This window comes from Struthio camelus, chromosome 1 (assembly GCF_040807025.1).
Source record: "Struthio camelus isolate bStrCam1 chromosome 1, bStrCam1.hap1, whole genome shotgun sequence".
Taxonomy (NCBI): Eukaryota; Metazoa; Chordata; class Aves; order Struthioniformes; family Struthionidae; genus Struthio; species Struthio camelus.
Window position 1 is genome coordinate 150,919,338 of NC_090942.1, and position 25,095 is coordinate 150,944,432.

Here is a 25,095-nt window from a genome sequence, read left to right on the forward strand (position 1 = left end):
AGAGAAGGTAGAGGCAGGTGAGTGTGTATGGCAGGAGAAAATCCCAATAAAATGCAGTGAATTCAAAAGGCTGGTCAGTTTTTCCTTTTTTTTTTTTTTTTTTTTTTTAAGGACTGTACATGGTACAATAAATTACTGTACCTGGCAAAATAAATATTTCAAGAAAACTTACTAGAGAAATAGAGAGAAAAAAAATACAGCGTGCTTCAGAATATGCCATGCTTTGGGGATATATTATTCTCCTACCTTGTCTGCCAGGATGGCAAGCGTTCTTTCAAGGCCATTAGCTGATCTATCCTTGGCAGCTCTCGAGAGCCTTTCTGCATAGTAACTGACTTGAGTTTTCAGGGTGTTGATTTGTGCAATGATTTCCTTTGCTCTAACGATGTCCTGGGGGATGTAGATTATAGACTGGGAACTTGTTGAAGTGCTGAAAAAGAAAGAATGATGTTAGGGGAAAATTGATCTGGAAGTACACACACTACAGTGGCATGCTGGGGAACTAATGGCAGACAACACCTAAGCTAGCGATCCACAGTGAAAGGCCAGTGGGCAATTGCACAGCAGGAACATGATCCTAGAACCTCTCTGCCTTTACTTGGAAGCATTCAGATGCAAATTTACTAATCCCTTATGCCAAGTGACGGAGGGCCGGGCTTGTATACTAGAGGGTCAATTTTCCTGAGGAGAATGTGTCTGTGATAGATTTTCCAGCAGAGAGAGAAACATTGCTTTCATGGACAGTTTGTCCCACTTTCCTGCTCCTTACAACACAGACACTTCACTGAGGCCTGGGTTACAAACTAGCTACTAGCACTGTGAAAAGACAATCTCTGCGCTTTTCAACAGAGAAATGCCACCTAGATCCCTAATGCAGACCCTGTTGTATCGCCAAAAACTCCTCCTGCTAGTATGTACTTTTCTCTGTTGCAGGCCTGATTCAAGTTACACCAGTGAAAGCAATCTTTTCTGATATCTCCAGGCTAATCCAGGAACTCTAGCTTCAGTACAGCTTCTGTAGCAAATGCTAACAGCTACACTGAGCTAGGGACGTGGTGCAACTATCCCTATTGTAGACCCACTGTAACAGCACAAGCTATACCAAACTAGCCTTTTCCAAATAGGAAGGGAAACAAGCGATACTAATAAAACATATTTTTATATTGGTATACTGCAGCTCCGCTGAGGCTGTCTATTTGGGGGTGGAAGGGAAAAAATTAACTTTTAGATAGCTGAAGTTACGTAAGAGCATAATTATTTGGAACCAACCCACCATCTCTCTTTTTGCCAGGTAATACATTGTTTTTTCTCCCCTAGTATGAAAGCTGTAAGAATATCAAGCCTTTATTTCAGCTCCAGTCGTGACAGGTGTCACATCCCGTTCACGGTGTGGCATCAAGAGGTGCCATCTACTGTCTATTATCTTAATTTTGTTATATTCGCTTCTTCCAGTGATAAATGGTTTCAACAACATCACGGCACGGCAGCCTCCCGTCCCTACGGCCAAGAAGTGAATCCTGCTGCTAGTCCTAGAGCAGTGCTAGCCATCTCTGCAGGGTGTCTGTGAGGTAACACAGGAGAGTCGCCCAGGGCACGCTTTAAAGCAATTGCCACAGGTGCCAACTGGAAGCCTTCTTGCCCCTTACTAGATACTAAGGCAAGAGGGAAGCTTGATTTTTAACGTCGGACTTCCGTTAAAAGACAAGGTGGGGGATTCATTTTCAAAGGACATAATGCAGAAACGATTCTTGAAAGAGTTGCCTTGGTTGTGTCCCTCTGGTCAACCACCTGAGTGGAGACCACTTCCCAGTATTGCTAAGCCATAGGGAAAATAAATCTTAGTTTTTAGGACTTTCACTGTACATGAGTCATGGTCTATACTGACTGATGGTCTTAGTAACAATTCCTCTGAGCAATTTCTTTCCACTACAGTGTGGTTAACATGCATAAAGATGAAGTATTTGGCAGGAAAGGCCATGCAACATATTGAGATCTAACTTAGAATTACTACTTTTTCAATCACAAACATTTGCTGGGATGATTGGGGGAAATTCTATGGTGTAAGGTTCACATATATCAACTTTCCAACCTGCAATTGCTTTTTCAAATGAACAGCTCTCACTGGACTACATAAGCAAGCTATAACACAGGCTTAGAGCTCTCAGTGGATTAGGGATTCAATCCTAAACGTAAATAATTTAGAGCAGAACTTCTGCACTGTTCAACCATCAAGTACTGTTTCCTTTTTATAGCACTGAACACCACAACGTGAAGAAAAATACACAAAGGTTAGGTGAAAATGTTTAAATGAAGACATGGATTACAAAAATATAAACCATGCCCAATATGTCACCATAAAGGTTAAAAAATATGTAGTATTACCTTCATTATCTTCTACTTTTGGCAGAAGGTTTTTCTCTCTCTCTGTCTAAATGGTTACACGTTTTCACCAGAAATAACAGAGGAAAAGAGACAAATTCTTTTTTTCTGATCTGCAGCTTTCTAACTTAGGATCAGAGAGAGCCAGGAAGGTAGCTGTTCATTACAAACAAACATTGCAGATGAAATGCAATTCATTCACACATCGTGTTCTACGAAGTAACTGCAGTCATTTAAAGCACAATGAGGGGTGCCATGACGCATGACATTAAAAAGCCCTGCACGTTTTAAAACACGCTAGATCTTTGCCAAAGTAAAGAAAAAGGAAAAAGAAAAAAAAGCCCAAGGAACAGAAACCCTCTCTGCAGAACTCTCAGAAACAGAAAACTCACCAACACTCCTCATAACTGCTAAAAAAACAAAAAATCAAAATAAAATTAGCAGATTGTTAGCAAATACCAAAAGCAGAAAACAAAGCAAAGGATGTTTGGGGAAATAACATATTTGTGTCATGTTTTCAAGAAGGCAGGTACACACGATTAAACTTGTAAGCAAAAAACACAGATTGCCAGATGACCATGTGTTTGTTTGGGGGAAACGTGGGTTCGCAAAGAATGATTTTGCCGGTGAAAGATAAAAGAACTAAACAATAGCTACGTAACAGTGAAATCAAAGAGATGGAACTCAGTTCTACTATAGGAGTTTGTATGTTAACAAAGACGGACTTAAAAGGGCCATCCTACTAGGAAGATCCTAAAATTGTATTTTACATAGATCACCAAGTTGAAATTCATACTACCAGATCGGTACATATCCCAGATTAAATTTACAATATATTTTTGTTAGCTACCAGGACATGGGATACATCATGTAACATGGTATGTTTATCAATAATCCTAATCAGGATCCTACTCTTGATGTGTTTTAGGCTAGCGGGGCCACTGCAATCCTGAGCCCTAACTTTTTGATAACATAGGTCCTAAAATTACCACTGACAACAGAAATTAAGGATTGGATACAACTCCTCCAGCTTCAGACACCTATAAATACATGTCTATGTCTGAACTAATCATCCTACGCTGCTTGTACAGTCCATGGAGAGAAAAGGGAAACCTCACCTACCGTAGATACCTACACTAGCGTATCTGGCACAACCTCCACAGACACTGAAAGCTGCCCCGGATACCTAGCTCAGATATCTACATCTGCACTGAAGACGCTGAAAGATGGAAGAGATGAACCCCACCGATGCCAGCTGCAGACTGACTGGCAGGCGCTGCCTCTACCCGCAGATTGTTGCTGTTGTGTTTTTTTAACATATATCGAACTGGAAGGGACTCTTTCTTATTGACTCAATTTATTCCACAGTATTTCAAGTTCATCCTTTGAAACTGTTGAATTTCTCATAGCTGTGGCCCACAGTGCTGGTTTTACACTTTAAGCATGTGAGAGGAAGTCTCAGTTACACAGCACAAGGTCTTTCAAAATGCATTTTGTTAATCTCAAACCTGAAAATATTTCAACTTTTTTAGCTTTCTAAATTCCCCAAAAATGAGTGTAATAAATGCTCCAGAACAGAAACACTTACTTAAACAGACTGGAAGAAATACCTGATATAATACCTGATTTTCTAATCTTCTGTAACAAAAACCTATTATGATTCTCTGTATGGATATGCTATTTGTCCCTGCTTGCTTTTTCCTGACTTGGAATAAATTACTACAAAACCGCTAACAGTCTTCTAAGTGAATGCTGGAACAGGAAAATTCCCCCCCCCCCCAAATAATTCTACAGAGTAACAAACAGCCCACAACCTACGCTGAAAGTATTACCTATGCCAACTCCTGCTGAAAGTACTATCATAGTGGAATCTGCAGTTCTCCTGGACCCAGAAAGAACAGTTCTGTAAAGCGTAGAGGAAAAGCACCGGACAGAAATTAAGCTCTCCAATCAGCTTAATGTGAGAGAATAAAAAACACACAGGAGCTTGGATATTGCAGGAGTGAAACCCATCTAAGGTGACAGAAGGAGGGTATTTCAGAAAGCGACAGCGGTGTCAAAAGAACAGGAAGGTGAGCCTAGCATACCAGTGTTTCCAGGTTTACAGTTTCCTGTAGTCCCATCCTAGCCCACTTTGTAAGTAAGGAATAATTACACCTAGCAGATTTTTGTACTGATCTTTTTATACATCTGACTAACGTTCACGGGATGCTGCTCTTCACTTATCCACTGCCAAAACTGATTCTGCAGTTGGCAGAGCCTGACTCTCAGGTCACTCACTCCTCATATCAGCTCCAAACCATCAATCGCTTCTTTGGGAGAGTATTACCAAGGTCTCCTTTCCCTGGCTACAGTGACTCTCCCTGTAGTGCTGCTCTTATTGTTCCTCAAGTTCTCTGTACCGCAACAAAGCTAACATAGACCCAGGTGGCTTTATCTTTTCCTTGGGAGTCAGAGTGGACACCATACAGGTCTGTCCCTTTAGCATAAGTGACCTTCCCAATTTCTGCTTTTTCCTCTAATACATATGGTTGCACTTCCATAAAGGTCACTAGACAGCCCCTGAAGACAGGACTGTGAAGTACCCTGCCTGTAGGGCAGAGTGAGGCTAGGTTCAGAAGCCTAATCTGCACATGGTCTGCATAAACCTTGAGGCAGTACAGAAAAACCTCCCGCAACATTCCCAGAACTCAGCCCAAGTTGTCAACAAGAAATTGGTCTATCAAGCACTGCTGTTTTGTACTACAGAGAGTTCAGCAACCTGAACTCCTTGAAGCTATGAGAGGGGTGGAAGTCTTCCAAAAGTAATGGGTTGAAAGTGTGATGTGGTGCAGCTAAGGAGGTTCTACAGACAAATTTTCTAACCTAAAATTAGGCAGAACTGAAACCCAACACTTAAAATAGTTAAATGAAATAATCCAACAAGTGCTCTGGAAAATTAAAGATTTTGCTGAAAAGACCACTAGAAAGGGCCTATCAGTAAACAAACAAATAGGGTAAAATACAGGGGAAACTGTTTTCCTTCTTCTTTGGAAAAACATGAACTAATCTTCACAGTATATAGTAGAACTATTGAATGAGGCCCAATAAAAACACGGAATGAAATGATTTTCCAAACCACTGAGCACGAACGACTAGGAAAAGGCACGAGTTCAGCTGACACAAAAATATTTGTACTTACTGTTTCTTTGCCTCTTCAAATTTATGCAGTTTTTTCCGCAAGCCACCTGATTTAAAGCCTTGACAATGAGCTGCTGGTGCTCCTATGGTGACTATGTCGTAGTTCTGATCTGGGATGGACAAAAAGGACTTACAAGTGAAAGCTTGTCATCTTTACTGTGGACAAACAGCTGTGGGAAATCTGAAAACTACTCTGAAAGTAATTTTGTAAAGCCTCGTTCCAGTGTTTTGAAGGACACAGAAAACTTGACTTGTTTTTGAGGCCCTGGAAATCCATCAAGTACTTTTGAAGTGGAAGAACCACACTTGAATGCAGGACCTCTGTTTCTTGATCTAGAAGACTGACAGTGAAAAAGATGCCTTGAGCATTGGCCTTTACACTAAACCTGGCATTACAGGGATCCCTTACATGGATACACAGTACAAGTGTGTGTCCATGGTTAGTGGTCATTAGCATTAAAAGAGGAGAAAAAATAGGTTATTTATGAAGAAACAAGCTTGTAAATGAGCTGGTATGATTTTACATAACCCTACATGACGCTCTAGAGGAAAAAAAAAGGCATGCAATCTTAAAAATAAACAATAGTCAGAACCGTGGCTACCCTGATACAATCCAAACAGACTGGAAGGAACACAGCCGCTTAATCCAATGGATTCCCTAGCACCAAGGCTGACTTGTGTCGCTCTGGGCACAGTTAATTCCAGAACTCAGTTTTGCCACTGGTAAAATAGGGACAATTCCACTTACACCTCTTCTTTTGCAAAGAAATTTGGAATCCAAGGACAGAAGGTGCTACCAAAATGTCAAATAGTATTACTACTACAGAGCAACAGTTTAGGGAAACTTGGCTATGGGTTTGAGGATGGAAATCCAAAATGGAGAAAAAAAAAAAAAAGAATAAAATGGAGAAAGAAAAGATGTACCTGATCCTGCATCATCCTGGACTCTCATTCTCTGTATATGTAAATTCGTGGGAACGAATTCCAATTTTTTATCAGCTTTCAAGCTACTGGCTTTAAATGACGGACCTGGGAAATGCAGAGGAAAAATAATTATTCTGCATCTAAATTTTAAAAATGCTCTGCATCTACCTAAGCTTAAATAATCATGGGGCTTTGTTCAGCATTTGCTACATGCTGAAAGTAAAGGAGAGAGAAAAACATACATGAAGATCAGCCTTTCTGTTGGTGTTCATAACTGTTCTGTACTTCCAGAGTGAAATAAGAGAAAGAAGCAGACAAATATTCCCTGATCATCAGCAAATTCACAATAAATATTAATAAAGAAAAATTACCTAAAGATAGTATTTTTACTCATCAAACTGAAACTAAAACGTTCTGGGTTCCCAACTTAAGAGGAACGCTAACAAGCATGATTGAGGTGAATCGCTTTATTACTGAAAACAGATCTTTCTAACCTTTATACTGATGCAGGTCTGTTAGATTTTCCTGATAAGTTAATATAATTGTTTGGTACTGAGTAACTATTTGTCGACGAAGGCCTTCCCAACAGGGAGACAGCTCTCCCAGTTCTTCTAGTTCACAAACCCTAGAAAAAGAAGGAAAAAAAGAGAGGTGTTTAGCTAAGTTGGCCACTTCACCAAGAACAGGCGTTTCACTATACCAGCATAGGACCATCTTCAGCTGACACATTCTGAATTCACTCCAGACTACCTTAGTCGCTCAGAAATGCCCCCAAACCTATGCCTGAAAGCACAGTTGTCAAGCTCCAGCCCAAGGTATAAAGGGTCTTTGCAGGCCGAATACACCATGTTCCCCAGGGCTGGGATCAAAAGGACCTTGAATCAAAGCTTCCCACCTTTCAGCAGAAGCCCTCAAACTACTTGACTGATTTGCAGGCGACGGGCCCTGTCATCATATCAGGTAACCTGGGACAGTGATGACCTTTCTAGGATGTTCAACAGAATTCAGGTCGCTCTCAGGTTAAATCTGAAATGTGATGGGGTTAGGCGGGAGATTAGCATCTCTCTGGCCAGCACAGACACTCCTTGTGACTCATGTCACACAACAGTTTCCAAGGCCAGACAGGGAAGATCCAGAAAGCATGAGCATTTATAAGCATTTGGAGAGACAGTAGATGAGCCAACAAAACTTTCTTCTGTGATTCAGGTTTTTAGGCACTCAAGTTTCACTTTAGGCGGAATATAGGACAACTGGAAAGCCCCAGATTTGAACGGAAGAAAACCCTGGCTTTCCTGTCATACCCCAACTACTAGATTTTCAATCACACATGGCAATCCTGTGTTACTTATTGCTCCTCAACACTGCTGCTGAAAAATATGTGGTGTGTTTCACGTAATGCTTTTGATTACTGTCTTGCTGGACTAAATACATTACCTGGAATAAAGGAAGAAGGGAAAAAGGAAACAAGCCAACACTAAACAGAATGCAACAGCACATTACTGTAGAGGAAGCAAAACTATCATTTGTAAAAAGGATTTAGCAGTTCTTTTTGCACTTCTCTCAATATCCCTTACCTGTAGCTTTAATCAATTATCTGCATACAGTTTGAGACAGCATTTGACAGAGTAATTCCTACTCTACAGTATTTAGGACATTATCAAAAGGAGGCAAGTTTCCAAGAAACCATCAAATTGATTTGCCAATAGGTAAATATAGTGTAAACTGTATTCACCAGTGACTTGGAAAAAGAGGCTTTCACTTCCATCTTGTAAACTTCTTATCCGTAAGATGCTATTATGATCATCTTGTCAAGCTCCCTGCCCAAAACAAGTCATGCAGTTGAGTCCCGGCCTTCCTGCAGCAAGTTGATGGCTTAAAACTTCAAGTGATACAGAAGCTGTCATGTCCTTTACTTGTTGGCTCCACAAGGCTCTGAGATGCCAGGGGATGTGCATGACATACCCCCCCTGGCTAGTTGTCTCCTTTCAGAGCTCTGGGCCAGACGGGCTTTATGTAAGAGACAGCAGTTGTGATTATCCAAGGACACTTTAACTGTCACCATGATATTAAGACAGGAGCAGCTGTGCTGGTATAGCTGCCTAGCATTCCTCTGGGGTACAGTACAGAGGATGGAGAAAAGAGCACTTGGCCAAATCTGAGGTATCCTACGAATATAAACTGTGATTGTGCTAATTCCCATGCTGTAACAAGAACACAAAATAGGACACTAATTCAAATGCATGTAACAGAAACCCATCTTAAAATAAATTCATTAGAAGCATAACAGCACTGGCAAAAAAGAAGAATTCTGCACCTCACCGAGTCTCCCCCCAACCGAATAAAGGGAGATGGGCCACTAATTCTCACTAATTACACACAAAGAGTAATTGTGTGAATTGCACGTGAGCCTAAGCTGTGTTAGCAGTCACCTGGCTACTTATTAACCCAGAACTGTATGCAATACACATCTGCAGGTCTCCATCTGTTCTTAGCAAGAGCCCCTGAGCAGCCACATTTCATGGCTAAGGCTTTAAGAAATTTCATTATCCGCAGTCTAACAGGAGGCCGTATCTTTTTTCTCATTCACCCTAAATTCTCCTCTTGTTATCTTCAGGTCGTTAAACCATGTGCCTCACAGAGGACATCTTACGGAGAAGTTTACCAACTCTCTATATTATCATGGCTGCACCTCATAATTAATAGGTGCTTTCATATGTGCACTGAGGAAAGTTGCAGAGAACCAGACATACACTGAATAACGGACAATTCACGTCCAGTATGTAATAGCAAGCCTGTCCCAAGCCCTTGCCATCAAGGCTGCAGCAGGACGTCTGTGGAGAATACAGCACTCATTCTCTAGAGTTTAAGAGCTTGATGACCTTAACACAACTGATACTTTTACTCAGTGCACCTCCCCCAAAACCAAAACAGAACAGCACCAAAAATTCACAGTATGAATTTAAAAAACTCAGTCAGTCATGTCATGAGGAAGCTTTTTCCATATATTCAAAAAAAAAAAATTAACTGCAATCTTCTTGTGAGAAGTTATCATTTTTACAAAATATCAAAATACATGCAAACACTGTAGATTTCTCCTGCTCATATGGATTAGCACATCTTTTTCTTTCAAATTATCTCAAAGAAATTGAAATGTATTAATATAGGATACTTAGAGCATTAGATAGTTTTGCCTTTAATTAAGGTCACACATAATTCGACCTCTAAGAGTAGATTCAAACATACCCAAAACAAAAAGTCAACATTTAGTAATATAGCTAAAATTGTTTTACCGTCTCCACGGAAAACCCGTCTTTTATATAGAACACAAAAACTGTTACATTTGCAAACCATGATCTACAAATGCAGGGAAGTAAGACTTATAAATGGGTATGTTACCTACAAGAGAGTTAATTGCTTCAAAAGAAGCAAATTCAAAGTACACCTACAAAATGCTTAAGAGATTCCCTTCTCCCTCCTACCTCCTATTATGAGAACAAGTTATTACTGTCCTATGGTATCTGATTTTTACTTGGTTTTATTCTGTATGCTTGATTTCCACTCAAAACTGCTCTTCCGACTCTCACAGCCATCTCTCAGCTCACTGAGAGGAGTCAGCGCTCCTGTGATCTACCTCTGCTTGCTTTTCACAGCGTGGAAGTCACTCAGCTTTTTCAGAGTTCACCTTCAAAGCAGTTCTGATTTTTCTTCTCTGCCTGCTGCTCCAATTATTCACTCCACTCAGCTGGTTTCAGTGTTGTCTCTGTCCCTTTCTCAACATTTTCAGCAGCTGGAGTTATCACTCTTTCAGTTATGCTGCATCATCTATTCAGAGTCCCTCCTTCCATGAAACGTTGAGATACATTTAATTTTGAATTCAACTTTGTTTTTCTTTATGTTAAAAATAAACTTTGTTTAAAAAAAAAACAAACTATATGCCGAAGTATATAAATGATACTATATATAAAACACACATATTCTAATGCTCTGGTCCTAACAGTCACACTATTTTGGAGTAAAATAATCTGTGGCCTTATCAATACTTTTGTGAGAGGAGCAGATAACCCGTACCTGCAGTATCATCCTAATTCTTCACTCCATCACCAGTTTTCTCACCACCAGCACCTCTGTACTCTCACACTAGCATACACTCAAGCCCAGACTTTATGCAGCTCACAAGCTGACTCACACAGTGGCTCTAACCTAGAAAAAGCCTTCTGGGCCATGCAGGGAAACTAAGGTACTGAGCAGCCCCCAACACAAATCCTACCACTATGACCGTGGTGGCAAACAGCTCAAGCCGCATGGTACAGTTGATTTTTAAACATATGTTCAGGCAAGGTAAGAGACAATACAGATGCAATCATTTGCATCGATTAGCCATGCCTGACATCAGCCCAAGGATGAGCATATCCTCCTCTTTCACATTGCTTTTGTGCAATCTTTAACACTATAAAAAGAACAGGTACTGTCTCTACCAAAGACAGGAGAAATGCCGTATGCCAATCATGCAGTAACTGCTTCAGGGACCATTTTATATTCTTCAAGCAGCTGAAGAGGACTGGCATCTGGAGGAGATGATATTCCATGTTCGGCAACTCCCAGTGGCAGTATCCCACGGCAGTTTTATCTAGAAGTTTCTCTTGCTGCAAACCATGCAGTAACACTGAGCCTCACCTCCCCGCCCCATCCTACCCAAAAAGTAAGGATTTGTATCCTTGCTCGTTACTGCAGTACAAAGGCTTTAGGAACAATTGTCCCATCAGATATCCATGAATTAAGAATGCACACACCTCCACCCTGCAGCCCTTTAAGAGTTCAGCTGGGCAAAATAACACCTGGTGCTCCAATATATTTAAAGTAACTAAGAATCATTAAAAGTTTACTTTGGGTACCTGAAAATTTCCTTTTTATAGAACTGCACTTTTCCAGCTGAATAATGTAGCAGCTGCAATGGTACTACTCTTGCTACCCTCCACTAAGAATGACTAGATCAATAAATGACTCACGGCCTTTCCTTCTTGTCATGTAAGTTCTAGGTAAATCCACTATAGAGGAAAAGATCAGAGTCCTGACTGGTGTAAGTTCAGTACAGCTAGTCTGATTTTTACCTACTGAGAAGGATCTGGCCCAGAATTAGGCTAATATCGAAAGAACAGAAGTTAAAGTGCTGACATGAAACCTTGTTTACTGCAATAGCAATCATTAAATTGCTCCTGTTGCTATTTTTGCTTCAGTCTGTCTGTGTTTTAAGGCAAATTTATTCCTTGGTAACTCAGCAACAGTCGTATCACTGCTGTATTACAGCAGGTGCAAACCTGTTCATGCTCACCTTGCTGCATCTTCTTCTAGAAGAAGCTTCACAAACTGCCTGGGAATGTGCAGCGACAGTATGCTCTCGGCCATTTGCTCCAGGATTCTCAGGTGGTTTCCGTCCGTGGTGGGGAAGCGATACATCCGGCAAATGGCACCACCAAACACTAAAGTATTAAAATCATGTTATTTAAGCACAGGGTTTGAATTGAAAGCTTACAGTCTCTCCTTTTTAAAGTAAGTGGCTTAGATTCATTAACATGCTGCATCAGGTTTAGCAAGGTACCTGTCTAGCTTTTCCAAGCATGGTCGTTCTGCAGTGACCATTCTTCCAAGGTACATAGAATAAACCTCCAAAAATTTTAAAGCACTAGTAAGGAAATAAAATACAGATTCAACTTGCTAATTTATTTACATACTGTGCATTTTCTTCATGCACTAATTTGCTAGAAAACTGACCTGTCCTAAAAAAAAAAAAAAAAAAAAAAAGGTAATGCAACTACTTTCCTCTGATTTTTCCCCGCTAATGATTGCTTTGGAATAGACTTGCAGATTGCACGGAGTTTTTTTCTACCACAGTCTAATTAATGAAAAAAGTTTGCTTCTGCTGTTTTTACCATACAAAACTATAGTGCAGATGATAAAATAATTTATTCTTGTATGACCCTCCTACAAAGGGCTGCCCAATCAGTAGCCTGTTCCTATTCAAATGAAACATCTGTTCAAATATCCTGGGGCCACACACAGACAGCAAGACATTAGGTTTTACTGATCCTGAAAGCATACTAGGTACCGTCCAGAGCATCTTACCAGATTTCAGTAGTGCATCTTTCCGCAATGAAGCATATTTGGACCTGATTCCTAAAGATTCTGTTAAACTTTCATCAACTGGCAATACCATCTAAAAAAAAAAAAAAAAAGAACATGCAGTGATGACCCTATTATACAGGCATCAAGGGGATTCAACACAAGGCATGTTTAAAATAAATATTCCAAATATGTTTACTGTAGACAAAAACTATCGCAGGCTGAAACAATAAATCCACTCAAACTCTCCTATCCAAATATTCTTATTTATTACTACTGCACAATTCTACATGCTGTAAAAATTATCATCCAGTTCTTCAGCTAGTTTAAGTTATCACAGCTCCAAAGATCACAAAGCCACTGCACCAATGCATGTCAGCGATAGTTCTGGCCTGATACAAAGTGATACTGATCCACACTGCAACTGTGATACAAGGATATGGTTGCAATTATCACAAATATATTTAGAATACAAGGTTTACAGAATTAAACATATGTCTAGGTTGACAAAGGTCTATAAATATCTGCTCTCAGAAAAATATTTTGCCATCACACAAAAAAATCTAGTATTCAAACAACATGTTCAGTTTTATTAAAATCTTTTAAGGTACGTCCTTTTTAAAAGTTGCCTACCAAAATTCTGGAAATTCCACTCTGCATTTCCTGCTCATCCCCATCACTGCTTTGCTTGGTGCCGCCTTCCAATTCCATAGGCGTGCAGTACCACATCTTTGTGAAACTGCTTATTGCTTTATAAATGCACCAGGTGCACCAATGTACAGTACTGCAAGCCTATTCTGATGAAAGACACAAGCACCTGAATCTAAAGCCTAAGCACTGTAAACTAGAGTTTTCTCTAGGCCTTTTAACCCCAAACATGAGCACCAAGAGCTCTGCAAAATACAGAACTGCTTCACCACCACTGTAAAGCATGACGGACGCTAAGTACGATTAATACATACTAAGATGGACAGGAAAGCTGACAGCAGATCGTAACTTAGTTTATTTCGCTGTTGTCAATAAATCTGTGTCTTTCTGAAGCTGATACAACGGTCATGCTCACCCTTCCATTAATTGTATCCGGCGACCTTGTCACTGGAGGCCTTTGGTCAGTTTTTTCCTCCATTTGCCATCCAATAACTGTAATGTTACCTACACGGTCACTTTCAGCAGACCTGCAACAAACACTCTGCGTTGAAATTTTTTTGGAGGTGGACCTGTTTATCAACAAGGGAACACTTATAAAAGTCTTTTTAATCTATGAGCTTAATGAACATTTTAAATAGGAAGTTTTGCAACCTACTTTTGCATATTCTTATATTCTAACAGTAGGAAAACATTCCTCTCGTTTTTCAAAGACACTGCACAGACCTCCTATTTGCAGGCAACCTAAAACCATGTGTGCGTTTCAACATTTCTGTAAAACTGCAGAAAGTTCAGATTTTACAGTCGGCCTGTCATAGGCAAAAACAGCTTAAGCTATGAACATTAGCAGGTGGCATACAACTGGATGTATGCGTGGTGGGGAGAATGGTCAAAATTAATTTTTTTAACTCTCTAGCAGAAGCTGCTACTTGCTGGCTGCAACTGGTACACGCTGGTTACAAATTCTGGTAACGCCTGGACTAACCAAAAGTGGCACATTCCGAATCCTCCAGTTAATAATTGAGACATGACACAGAAGCACCAAATAGGAGGCTGGTCACACCTTGTGCTCCTGTAAACTATTTAGATTGGGAAAATCAGGGACGTGATGTTTCAGAAAGGATAGCTGGTACCAAAAAGAAGAGTTCTCAAAAATATGCAGTCTTAGAAAGAAGAGGGTGAAGATCCTGGCCGGAGGTAAGATCCTGGAGGCGGGGGGAGGTCCTGGAGATCAGGGCGATTTGTGGAGACAAATGCCGGGGGATGCTCCAGGACCTTTGCCACTCGTGCCCAAGCCTGGTAACTACGAGCCGCATCACAGCAAGAGCTGACACGACTTTCTGCCCAACCTTCCTGGAATAGCAACATTCTCCCTGCTGGGAAGGGAAGCCACAACGTAGTGAACATAGTGCTGCAGGGGGAGCGACGGAGGGAGTGTGGGTATGAGAGAACCAAGTAGCCTAAAAGCTCTAATCCTGTGGGTTCTTAAATAAACCCCTGTATCCAGATCCTTCACATGTTATTGCTTATTCTGTCTCACCTGTGACACAGCCTAACTTTGGCAAAGACATTATGTTACTATTTTAAGAGAGGTTTTAAACAGCATTTTAAGATTGTTGTCTACATTTAGAAATATGTAGGGAGAACTCAGAAAAACATAAGTAAATCGCTGGAACAGACAATCCTGGAGAGACAAAAGAAATAAGCACACAAGAGGACTACAAGATAAGGTCTAAATATCAAAGGTTTGAAGCAGGTATAAGACATTAAGACTTTATATATAAGACATTGCTTCACATCCAGTTTATGTATTTGATGGGTTAATTTAACAAAGAAAAGATGTGCATGTATTCATGCACTTTGCTCTAATAATCAGATATACCTGATATCAAAACAATGACTTTATTAAAGTCCATTTTCAGCTTAGTCATGAAAGAACAATATTAACAGAATAAACATGTCTAACAGGACCAGGGAAGTCCTGCCATCACACTCCTTTTTTTTCATCTCCCTCAAAAAAATCCTCCTCTTTTTCACAGCTATGAGTAATTAAGACTATTACCCATCATCAGTGTCATACTTCCGGTGCCTTTTCTAATGCATTTCCCTCATCGGCTCCCCACTGTTAAAACCTGTTAATTCTTTCTTTGCCACATGTTAGGAAAAGGCTAAAGCTTCATGCATCTCTCCTCTTAGCATCAAAAGCTTTGTCTGTGTTTCTGTTAGTTGTGCCTGGGTTAACACATTCCTGCATGTCTTTCACAGTCACTGTTTTGAGTGCTCATTCCACTGATACTACAAACACTGTCTTCTCCAGTGCCTCTGATTATGCTTCTTCCCTTCAGCTGATTCGCCCTTACCTTCTGTGATGAGGATTCCTGTCCCACTTTCAAGACACATTACTACAATGTGCATTTATGCATCAGAGCTCCCCTCGCTTAATCTCACTTTGCTTTCTTCACTCTTCTCCAACTCTTAACCTAACTTCGTCCAACACTGGATTCCATGTGTGATCCCTATGACTGGAACTATTACTTTCAGGAGGGATACTAGACCCACATCCTCCCTTTCTCATTTCTTCCTGAGTCATACTCTTTCCACTAAAGCTTCCAATATGAATTGAATTAGAAAATTACATTGGTCAATGTTGCTACAAGGTAACTCTTCCTATTGCTAGTGCATTATATTAATAAATACATTTAGCAACATGCACGTGTTAAAAGAGTAATAGAGCCTAGATCTCTCTGTCTAGTCAAGATATCCCACATAGCTAAGCCTCTGCTTTGAGGGGTTTCAGTCTCCCTCTCACAAGCTATGTATGCCTCTGCATAGTTGAAAATACAGTATTTTGCCACTCTCCACAGACACATTACACTGATAGGACAAAGTGAACAAAAATGAGTATCTTGCCAATACTTTATTGACATGTAGAACTAGAACCGATATCTAACAAATGCTAAAAGACTTTCATGCTTTGGGTATGAAAGTCAGTCACCATGTTGGAAAAGGTCTTGTTCTACATGTTTTAATTACCACACAATAGAACATTTTTCTGTTTTCCTTTAATAGTGGCCTGGAACTTAAAAATAAAAAAAAGAAAAAGAAAAAGGGTTTTATCACATCTCGTGGTCAACTTTCATCACATTTTAAGCACGCTTTCAGGAACTAAGATTTTTTAATTCCTAAATGGAACAGGAGAACATTACAAACCTTAGTGTTAAGTGCAACCTGTGATTCTTCTCCTGAAGAAGTTCTTTTACAGTGAACATCCCAGAACCCAATAAATACATCTAGAAAGAAGATGAGTACCGGTAATTTTTACCTTTGCAATGCACAAAGCCTTTGTCCAGAGCACAAAAGTCTAAAATACAATTATCATGCACAAAAATATGAGAACAAAATGTAATTGCATATGCCCATACATAACTAATTAAAATCCTTTTACATTTAATATATCCAATAATTTATTAGAAATCTCTTTCCACTTGAGCACAATAAGCCCTCTTCTTTCTTTAGCATTGAAGGGAAGACACCTCTCAAAACACACACGCTATAGCCCAGCAACACGCAGAGCAATAACAGAACGGCACTCAGACTGCCTAGGTGAATGCTTCATTTGCACTCCCTGACCCATACTTGGCTCCTTGTGAGAACGCACCTCCTCAGGTCGCACTCCTTTTCCCCCGAGCCTCCCCGTGAAGCAGTCTACAGGCAGGGTCAACCCTGCTGTTTCTGAGGAAGTCATGAGAAAGCAAGCACTTGGGGCCTCAGTCAGTATTGTGGCAAAAAGTCCACAGTGCCTGGGGAGGCAACACAATGAAAAATACTTACTGTTCCCTGAGATCTGTCTTTCACGTCATACACGGAGAGTTTGATTTGTGTCATTTGATTGATAAGAGAGTCTTGGAAAAAGGCAATGCTGCTTAGAAAGATAGGATTACTTGTTCCCTATAATCATAAACAAAAAAGGCAAAAATTAATGTAATGTAGTACTTGTTAGGAAGAAATGCTTCTGGTGTTCGCTTCAGTTTAAAATCTAATCCGTCAGTATCTGACCACTTACCTCAATAATTTCCGTCTGTGCATGCTTCGTCCAGAATGCCTGAGGAGGTGTAGTTACGCTCACTGCTACAAAACTATTTGGTTTTCGATCTAGTGATGGAGTTAGCAGCTCGCTGCAAGCTTTGGGTATGTAACAGATAAACAAATTTAGATTTAGATACTGCTGTAAAACTCAACAATTTTTATAAAAGCATATTACATACCCTGAGCAACAACGCCACGAAGGGCCTAATAATCACTCTACCACCACAATACAAAGGTGTAAATCCTTCACCTTTCTGCATGCGACCAGTAAATGTATCTAATTAGATAGTCTTGCTCCAAGCTGTATGGCTGTAATTTAAAGTTGTTCTCTTCCACCACCTGCCTATCCATCCCTCAGGCACAGCTCATTATAACAGTGTTCGTGCACAGCTTTTCCACTGGGAATCCCATGAGCACGGCTGCATTTGATCTGAAGTCACACTCCATTAAGCCCATTACCAAATGGTATTTTGCCATGGAGAACCAACAGAATCGCTTGAATGTTGATCCAGCAGCGCTGCTCCGAGGAGAACTAGCTTGTAATAGCGAAAGGGCACTAATTTATTTCCTCTAAAATGTTACTATGACTTTAAGTGCTGGGAAGGGAATTCAGTGAGTAGGAAATAACTATCAAAAATTCCAGTGAGTGATTTTACATAATTACATTGCATTTCAGGGCTAAATTGTATCCAGTTAGAGACAGGTAACTACAGCTACTGTTCTCCAAGTTTGCTTTAGCTAGATGTGCAAGGTGAATTCTGAAACTAAACGGGGTAAATAAAATGTGTAAATGTACACTAAACAGCTCTGCAATTCTTTGTGCTTTTAGTTTATCGGAAGGTATTTAAAATAATCTATTCAGCTCTGAGGAATTCTAGTTAATATTATCACTCATAACACAATTATGCACATCTGAGACAAATTTCTAATTTTCATTTCAAACATACTATCAGAGCATAAATTTCCAAATATTAGCCCACTATTTAGCCAAGAAAACTGTGCTGCAGTTGAAAATGTGGACTGAATTTTCATCGGAAAATGTTTTTCACTTATTCTTCAAGTGAGGTGATTCAACGCACAAATGTCTTGTCCATATTTAACTATTTCAGAAATTTGGACGTTTCTACATCTCACATTAATCACTTGACAGCAAAGACCAAATAAAAGAAGGTAACTCTTAGAAAGTATTCTGTCCTAGAATGGTGTTTCCAGTAAATCTTCACTTTGCTTGAAGATCTGAACACTGAGCTTGAAGACACAGTTTCCTTGTGCCTTCATGTAAACATAAGAAGCATTTAAACGTAACACGCATGTAATAAACATTTTAAATTTTATAGGACAAATATTTTATATGCAGACTTTTATAAGTATCACAAAATCAAACTGCTACTCATTAAAAGATACTGCATTAAAATATACTTTTATATGCAGTAAGAAAGCTGCTGTACCATATCTCCATAAATTGAAAGCAAAGTTTCAATCCTTACTATATGCAAGGCATTTCAGTATCAACCATAAAAACTAGACACATATACTTCATGGCACATATCATCAAAATTAGCATAATTCTAAATAATTACAACCCCCCCGAAACCTACCTAAACTGAACTCTAAAATCGGCTCGTCTGGATCCTGAATGTTTCCTGTAAATCAGAAAATTAACACAAGATTAGCCAACCACTGCTATCATCCAAATCTTCCCCTGCTGTTACAGTCATACAAGGGAAGAAATTAAATTTTACAGAAAATATTAATATTTTAATTCAATGAACCATGAATAATATTTAAAATATTTATTAGCTAATCTTCAGAATCTAAAAAAAGACATGAAAAATCTGATGTGATCTCATTTTATAAAATATCTTAAGACAATCACTAAAATACCCAAAACTACACAAAATTATATGGACTATAGGAATATGGAATACCAAATTTCAGCAGAAGACAACAGGATTAAAGCCGTCTAGCATCTGAGCCACTATTAGCTCCAGATTATTAAATCAAATATGTTTCCTCTGGGCTCAGTGAATAGGGAGAAGTTTGAAAGCACCCGTCTTGCTCACTAATTAGAGAAAGCCTCCAGTAGTTATAATCCTAATTTACTTACCACCGAAGATGAGAGAAAGTAATCTCAGCTTCCCAAACTCTCTTGAAAATTTTACCCAATATCATATGAGGAGGTTGCCAAGATTCTTCCTTAATAACCTTGACATTCTTTTGTTGCTTTTCCTCCTGCTGTGTATTTTTGACTGATTAACATAAATGCTCTAAATCTAGTTTAATTTCTTTTTTTTCCTCCCTCCCCAATTTTAGTGTTTTGTCTACTTAAAAAATTGGCAATATGAAGAATTTCGTTTATAATTTCAGGGTAATTCCTTTATCCCATTCCCTCCAGATGACCAGATACATCTAAACCTTGTGGCGATGGAAAGAAAAAAATACGGGAAGTATAAAGGAGATGCTGAAGGGAGCAGCTGAGCAATAGCTGACATGAAGGTACATACCTGTTAAAGAAAGACCTAGCATGTCAGAGGTGATGTCAATGGTGGAGGCCCGTTGCACAGTACGGGACTTTGCACCATGGCGAGGACTGTGTTCTCTTGCTGTCATTTTGTCATGAAGAACCCCTCCTTTCTCGCTGCTTGGCTTTAGTGATGTTTCTCTTGCAGAGGATCAGAGTGCAGCAGGTTGTCTCCAGTTGCTATTCCTCTACCATTATCACAGTAGGCAATAAGGAGAGCAAAAATACACAACAGAGTTTTAGGCCACTATCTGCCACTGCTGTTTTTACCTGCAGCAAACCTACAGCCATAAGATTGCCACAGGCCATTCAAACAAAACGCTCAAGGCAGATCTGACGCATGGTAACTCAATTGGCATGAACAGTGCATCTGTAGCGTTTTACTGCAAATTGTTGAAGACTGTACTACACGCAAGAAAGGCTTTTCTGTCAGCAAATGGGGCCTGAGAGCGATTCGTTAACAGAGCAGCTGCTTTCTTCCCCCTTTGTCCAAGTTATTAAATCATCCTTAATGAAGTTTTCTGGTTTTCAAAATCCCTGGGGAGCACAAGTAAATTTGTCAGATGGAGCCTCTGTTTGCAGAGGTAGGACAAGAGATAAGGACAAAGGGACAATGGGGAGGCAGAACGTAGAACAAAAGGGCAGGAAATGTGGTTAGCGTCAGCAAACTGTCTTTCTAGACGCTGCTGCCATGAGAAAGGGATATGAAAACTATAAATAAAATCTGCTGGGCCAGAGTGAGGCTGAAATTCTGGGATAGCTACGTAAAGAAAAAAAGATAGGGGATGACTGCTGATGTGGTGCACAGAGCAGCATTTGCGCTTCTCCTTCGCCCTACGCGTTACTGCTGTATGCACGCGCATGAAGGATTTTCTTCCCCTCGAGGTACCTATAACGTCACATGTTGTGAAAGGAAAGAAACCTGCAGCCTATAGAACACGTGATTCTGCTGTTAAATTTGGTTAAATGTGGTGCACTTGATTTGGCTGATAAATTTGAACCCATCTGCCATATTAACATTGCTGTTATAAAACTTCGGTACTCATTTCATAGAGTTATGACAAATACCATTCATTTAGGAAGTGACAGGAGCAAAATACAAAAATTGAGAAGTAGCACTGCAGTGGCCAACGCCTCCACAGCAGCCCCTCATTTAAATTACAAAACATCTCAACCACTTCACATAATGAGAACATCTCTCTTTTTTCTTAGACATCTAACAACGAGAGAGATGCATTCTGCTTAAATTAAGCACCTTTTACTTACATTTTAGGCAGAAATTTTAGCTACATCTGAGGGCCTCCAGAGGAGCACCTGATCTACCTCGCTCAAGTATCTAAATTTAACTGGTTAGTATCCACCTCTGGAGGATTTCAAAAGAAACTACCTCTTTCCCATGACTCTACAGGGAACTCAAGCACCTTTTAAAACAGGACTGCTTCACTGGAAATCTAAAATTTAGAGGCAAGTTAAACTTCAAAGATAAATGAATGAATTGAACACAACCCTGGCCATCTACATGAGCTTAGGAGTGCAATTTTAAACATGGAGCTCATGCTAGGGAAGAAGGTGTGGGCCATTGAGAAAAAATAACTTCCCTCTGTAACTCAAGTTTTCACAATAATAAATCACTAGTGGAATGCCATTAGCTAATTCTAAGCAGTTTCTGCTTCTTGAATGGAAGAAGCAGAAATTGAGAGCCCCGAACATCCCCGTTCCCAAAAGTTCTGAGATCCAGTGACAGTATGCACCATGATACTCTCCTTACAGATGTAATATATCACGACCAGCCAAAAACTAAAGCAGGCAGTTTTCCAATTCATATAGAAGCACAGACTTCTAGTTGAGACTGGAAGGCACCTCTGCAGATCTTCTAGTCCAACCCCCTTGCTCCAAGCAGAGTCAGCCAAAGCAGGTTGCTCAGCGCCATGTCTAGTCGGGCTTTGAATAACTCTAAGGATGGAGACTCCACAACCTCTCCTGGAACTGGTTGTTCCCGTGTTTGCCAGCTCTCACAGTAAAAGAGCTTTTTCTGTTTAAGTAGTTAAGTGGTCAGTGAGCCACAGTCTTTCTGGAACAGTACTGAATCTCTTAAGATTTGGTTAAATAAAACTTCCATCGAAACTCTTTGCCAGTTTCCAAGTCCTTCCATTCTCCTGAATTTTTTTCTTTCTTTGAGCAATAGGTTTTACTTGGTTGCTTCGTTATGTAACGTGATGCTTAATGACTTCTAAGTCCATTATGCTGGAGTGCTCTCATGCAACAGAACTGTAACAAAATGTGCTTGTAGAGATTTAGGCAGAATGCCCCCCTCTCTGACTGTACAAACAACCTAATAGAGAACGACTAACATGTTCTCATAGCTACAGGCCAGAAAGCAGTTAGGTGAAAGAGTCTGCTTGTTTTCCAGCCAAAATTTCTGGAGTTGCTGACACCCTTAAAAAGGGTCAATCCTAGAGAAACTAAAATGGAGATAGACATTCGGTTTTGAAACTATTCCTATTTAAATGTTACTGGGTATAATAATTTTCAAAGACTTCTTGTATCCTCAACTATTCATTTAAATTGCAATATTATTAGTCTCACTTAATGAGATATTTTCAATTTCCTTGCAGTATCCTACGCTGATCGTACTTACAGACAGCTCCTCTCCTCTTGTGTGAAGAGATTTTGCATTTCATAGTATCAGTTAAGTCCACATCTAAAAATGAACAAAATAATCAGTATGAATAATTGATCTTTTATACAGCTTAAGTGGCATATTCAGGAAGTCTCTTCTAAAGATACCATATTCTCAGATCAGCTGCAAATTTCACTTGCGATTACTAGCTCTCATATTAAAAGTGCACAGAAAACTAAGAGCAACAACACTGGCAAGCAGAGGAGAGTAAGATACCCAGGTGGACCCAGCCCAGCACCAGTCCTCGCAATAGCCACTCAGAGGAGGAACACAAAGAAATAAGCTTATGCTGAAGAGGACTGGTTTCAGGTCAGCCTTTGGTGAGTGGGTGGAATGGCAGTAAGAAACATATGCTAAAACGTTTAGAGAAAGGCCGCATGCTACTAAGGGAACGTATACGATATGTTGAGAGTTAGATAGCATTCGTTACTACACGTGCCTTCCTAGAGCTAAGCTTGCAATTAAAGCTACAATTTCACAGTTTGGTTGTTTGAAAGAGTTATAGCTGCTGCTGTCAGGAGAAAAGAGCATGCAGAGTAATCAAAACACCTAAGTCCAGAAGATCAGGATCTAGAGCTGTTTCTCCACTGCATGAAATTACTAGGCCAGGTAGGCTTCTGCTAGCAGCTACCAGCAAGCACAATGGAAGAAAAGTAAATTATTTATCAATATACTACAGGATAACTGCAAGTTTGCATTTGCTAGCGGCACCATCTGATTCAAGCGCTTTTAAGACATCCTCTGTATGGCATGCTACAACAAAAGAGATGGGGAAGTCCAATCTAAACTTTTTTATTTCATCGTCTGCCCTATCAATTATCCAAAACTGTTTGAGTCTTGGGTAAGGAGTTCTTATTAATTAGAGAAAGGAGGTTCCTCCCACCTAACTTAAACTGTGTAGGAGTATCTGGTCTCAGCTAGTTGCCCAGCTTCTCTATACAGTCAATGGCGAGACACAAGCACCTCCAGAGAATGAATCACCCTTTTCTAGGGTCGGTAGGATGCATCAGCCCACGAAGATATCCTCCCTCTCCCTGCACTAGAGAAAGAATTTAGATGACTAGCTGAGGCCAGATGCCAGAGCTGGGCAAAACGAATCCTTCCCACAGCTGTCACACTCAGGTAGCGATGACTTCCCTCCCTTCACCACAGTCTGTTTGATAGACCCAAATGATACGTGCTCTGATCATTCTCTTGAACTGAAATGCTTTTTTCACAATACTTAAGTTACGCCTCAAGTAGGCAAGCAGAATATGGCCTACAATTCAAATGAAGAAATAAGGCATGTCTGTTATAACTTTATAATCATGTTTTTGACAGAAATCAAGGGAGGTACGACTCCTTCCAAACTGAAGGTACTACAAACACACCAGACAGTTTCCTTAGACAGCACCTAAACAAGTATAATTCCTGGAGTCAGTAGTCTCAAAGGCTGATGTAATTCAGCCATCCTGTCCTGGCAAACCCAGTCTTGAATATACTGCGCTGCACTTACACATAGCCTTCGGCTTTGGCCTTACTAATAGTGCAGACAGTGGATGCTGACGTGCAGCTTTGCACCTCATGCAGTTTTGGTGCAAGCACAGTTTTTAACTGTGGCTTCGGCAGAAGTGTTAAAAGCTGCCGTTGACCCCAATACCAATAATTTGTCATCTCCATCATGGAGAAAAGCTTGTTATCAAGCCTCTATTCTGTTATGTGAACATTTATTTGCCGTTCTATTAGTGGAAATGCATAGGGCTCCACAGAAGTTATCTTCATCAGATTCCATTTCCAGCCAGCTACCTTCAGTACTGGCTACTGGCTGTGGGATGTAAACACCACTCGCTCAGCTGCATGGCCCCACATCCTGTGTGCTTGCAACTTTCAGACATTTGGTCTCACTCCGGTTGCCTGAAAGACCTCAAGCAAAAATGGTTATTATCTCTGGGCCCTCAAACGATCCCTTTACAAGTAGAGTCTAGTATTTCCCTTTTCTTCACTACTGTTTTGACAAAAGTGTTTGGTCTGTTCCCTTCTTGATAAAAAAACCTCCTACCAACTTAGCCTTGGAAACAAGCATATGTCAGCTGAGATCAAATCTTCTTCCACCCTCACACTTATTTCCTGACAATCATTACAAAACTGTGGGAAAAAAGAGTTTTCCCAATTCACGCATCAAGAGGAGGGAGAAAGAGGCCGCTCCAACTATCACCAAAACTAAAATCCACTCTGAGACTCCACTCTTCTATGGCCATATCATTCTGAGCTTAAGGCATTTGGTCTGGTACAGAGGCATGCCAAAGTAGGAAACGGAACAGCAGTGGAAGGCTAAACGTTACTGGTACACCTCTAGGAAGAAAATAACAGAGAGAGTCTCATAGCTTATTTAATGCTCCGAAAAAATATATGATGATGCAATCCTGCTAAATGTTTACTATCTGCTCCAAGAGGGAGTAAAGAAGCAGTTGTGGGGCACTGGCTGAACTGCAGTTAGTTTTACAACTCTGGACTTCTTAAGCACCTTTGCTTTCACATTACCAAGCCAGATTAGACTCTGGCTGCTGTACAGTGTTTTGAAACG

General features: G+C 40.1%; 1 protein-coding gene across 50 annotated transcripts in view; it reads right to left on the reverse strand.

The window, feature by feature from the left end:
- The window catches only part of INPP4A (inositol polyphosphate-4-phosphatase type I A), a 136,546-nt gene that overhangs the window by 34,515 nt on the left and 76,936 nt on the right, over nt 1-25,095 (reverse strand). For 22 of the 50 annotated variants that reach the window (XM_068923865.1, XM_068923808.1, XM_068923856.1 and 19 more), the window contains 13 exons: nt 22,491-22,553; nt 19,836-20,040; nt 18,930-18,974; nt 17,309-17,427; nt 17,077-17,193; nt 16,456-16,535; nt 13,664-13,775; nt 12,604-12,694; nt 11,813-11,960; nt 6,978-7,108; nt 6,484-6,588; nt 5,561-5,669; nt 247-430 (listed from right to left, as the gene is read on the reverse strand). In XM_068923865.1, coding sequence (XP_068779966.1) covers nt 247-430; nt 5,561-5,669; nt 6,484-6,588; nt 6,978-7,108; nt 11,813-11,960; nt 12,604-12,694; nt 13,664-13,775; nt 16,456-16,535; nt 17,077-17,193; nt 17,309-17,427; nt 18,930-18,974; nt 19,836-19,941 — 1,347 coding nt within the window. In that variant the 5' untranslated portion in view covers nt 19,942-20,040; nt 22,491-22,553. Of the gene's footprint in view, nt 1-246; nt 431-2,771; nt 2,790-5,560; nt 5,670-6,483; nt 6,589-6,977; nt 7,109-11,812; nt 11,961-12,603; nt 12,695-13,663; nt 13,818-16,455; nt 16,536-17,076; nt 17,194-17,308; nt 17,428-18,929; nt 18,975-19,835; nt 20,041-22,490; nt 22,554-25,095 lie in introns of all 50 variants that reach the window. The other 28 variants (XM_068923825.1, XM_068923780.1, XM_068923682.1 and 25 more) reach the window with 3 other exon arrangements.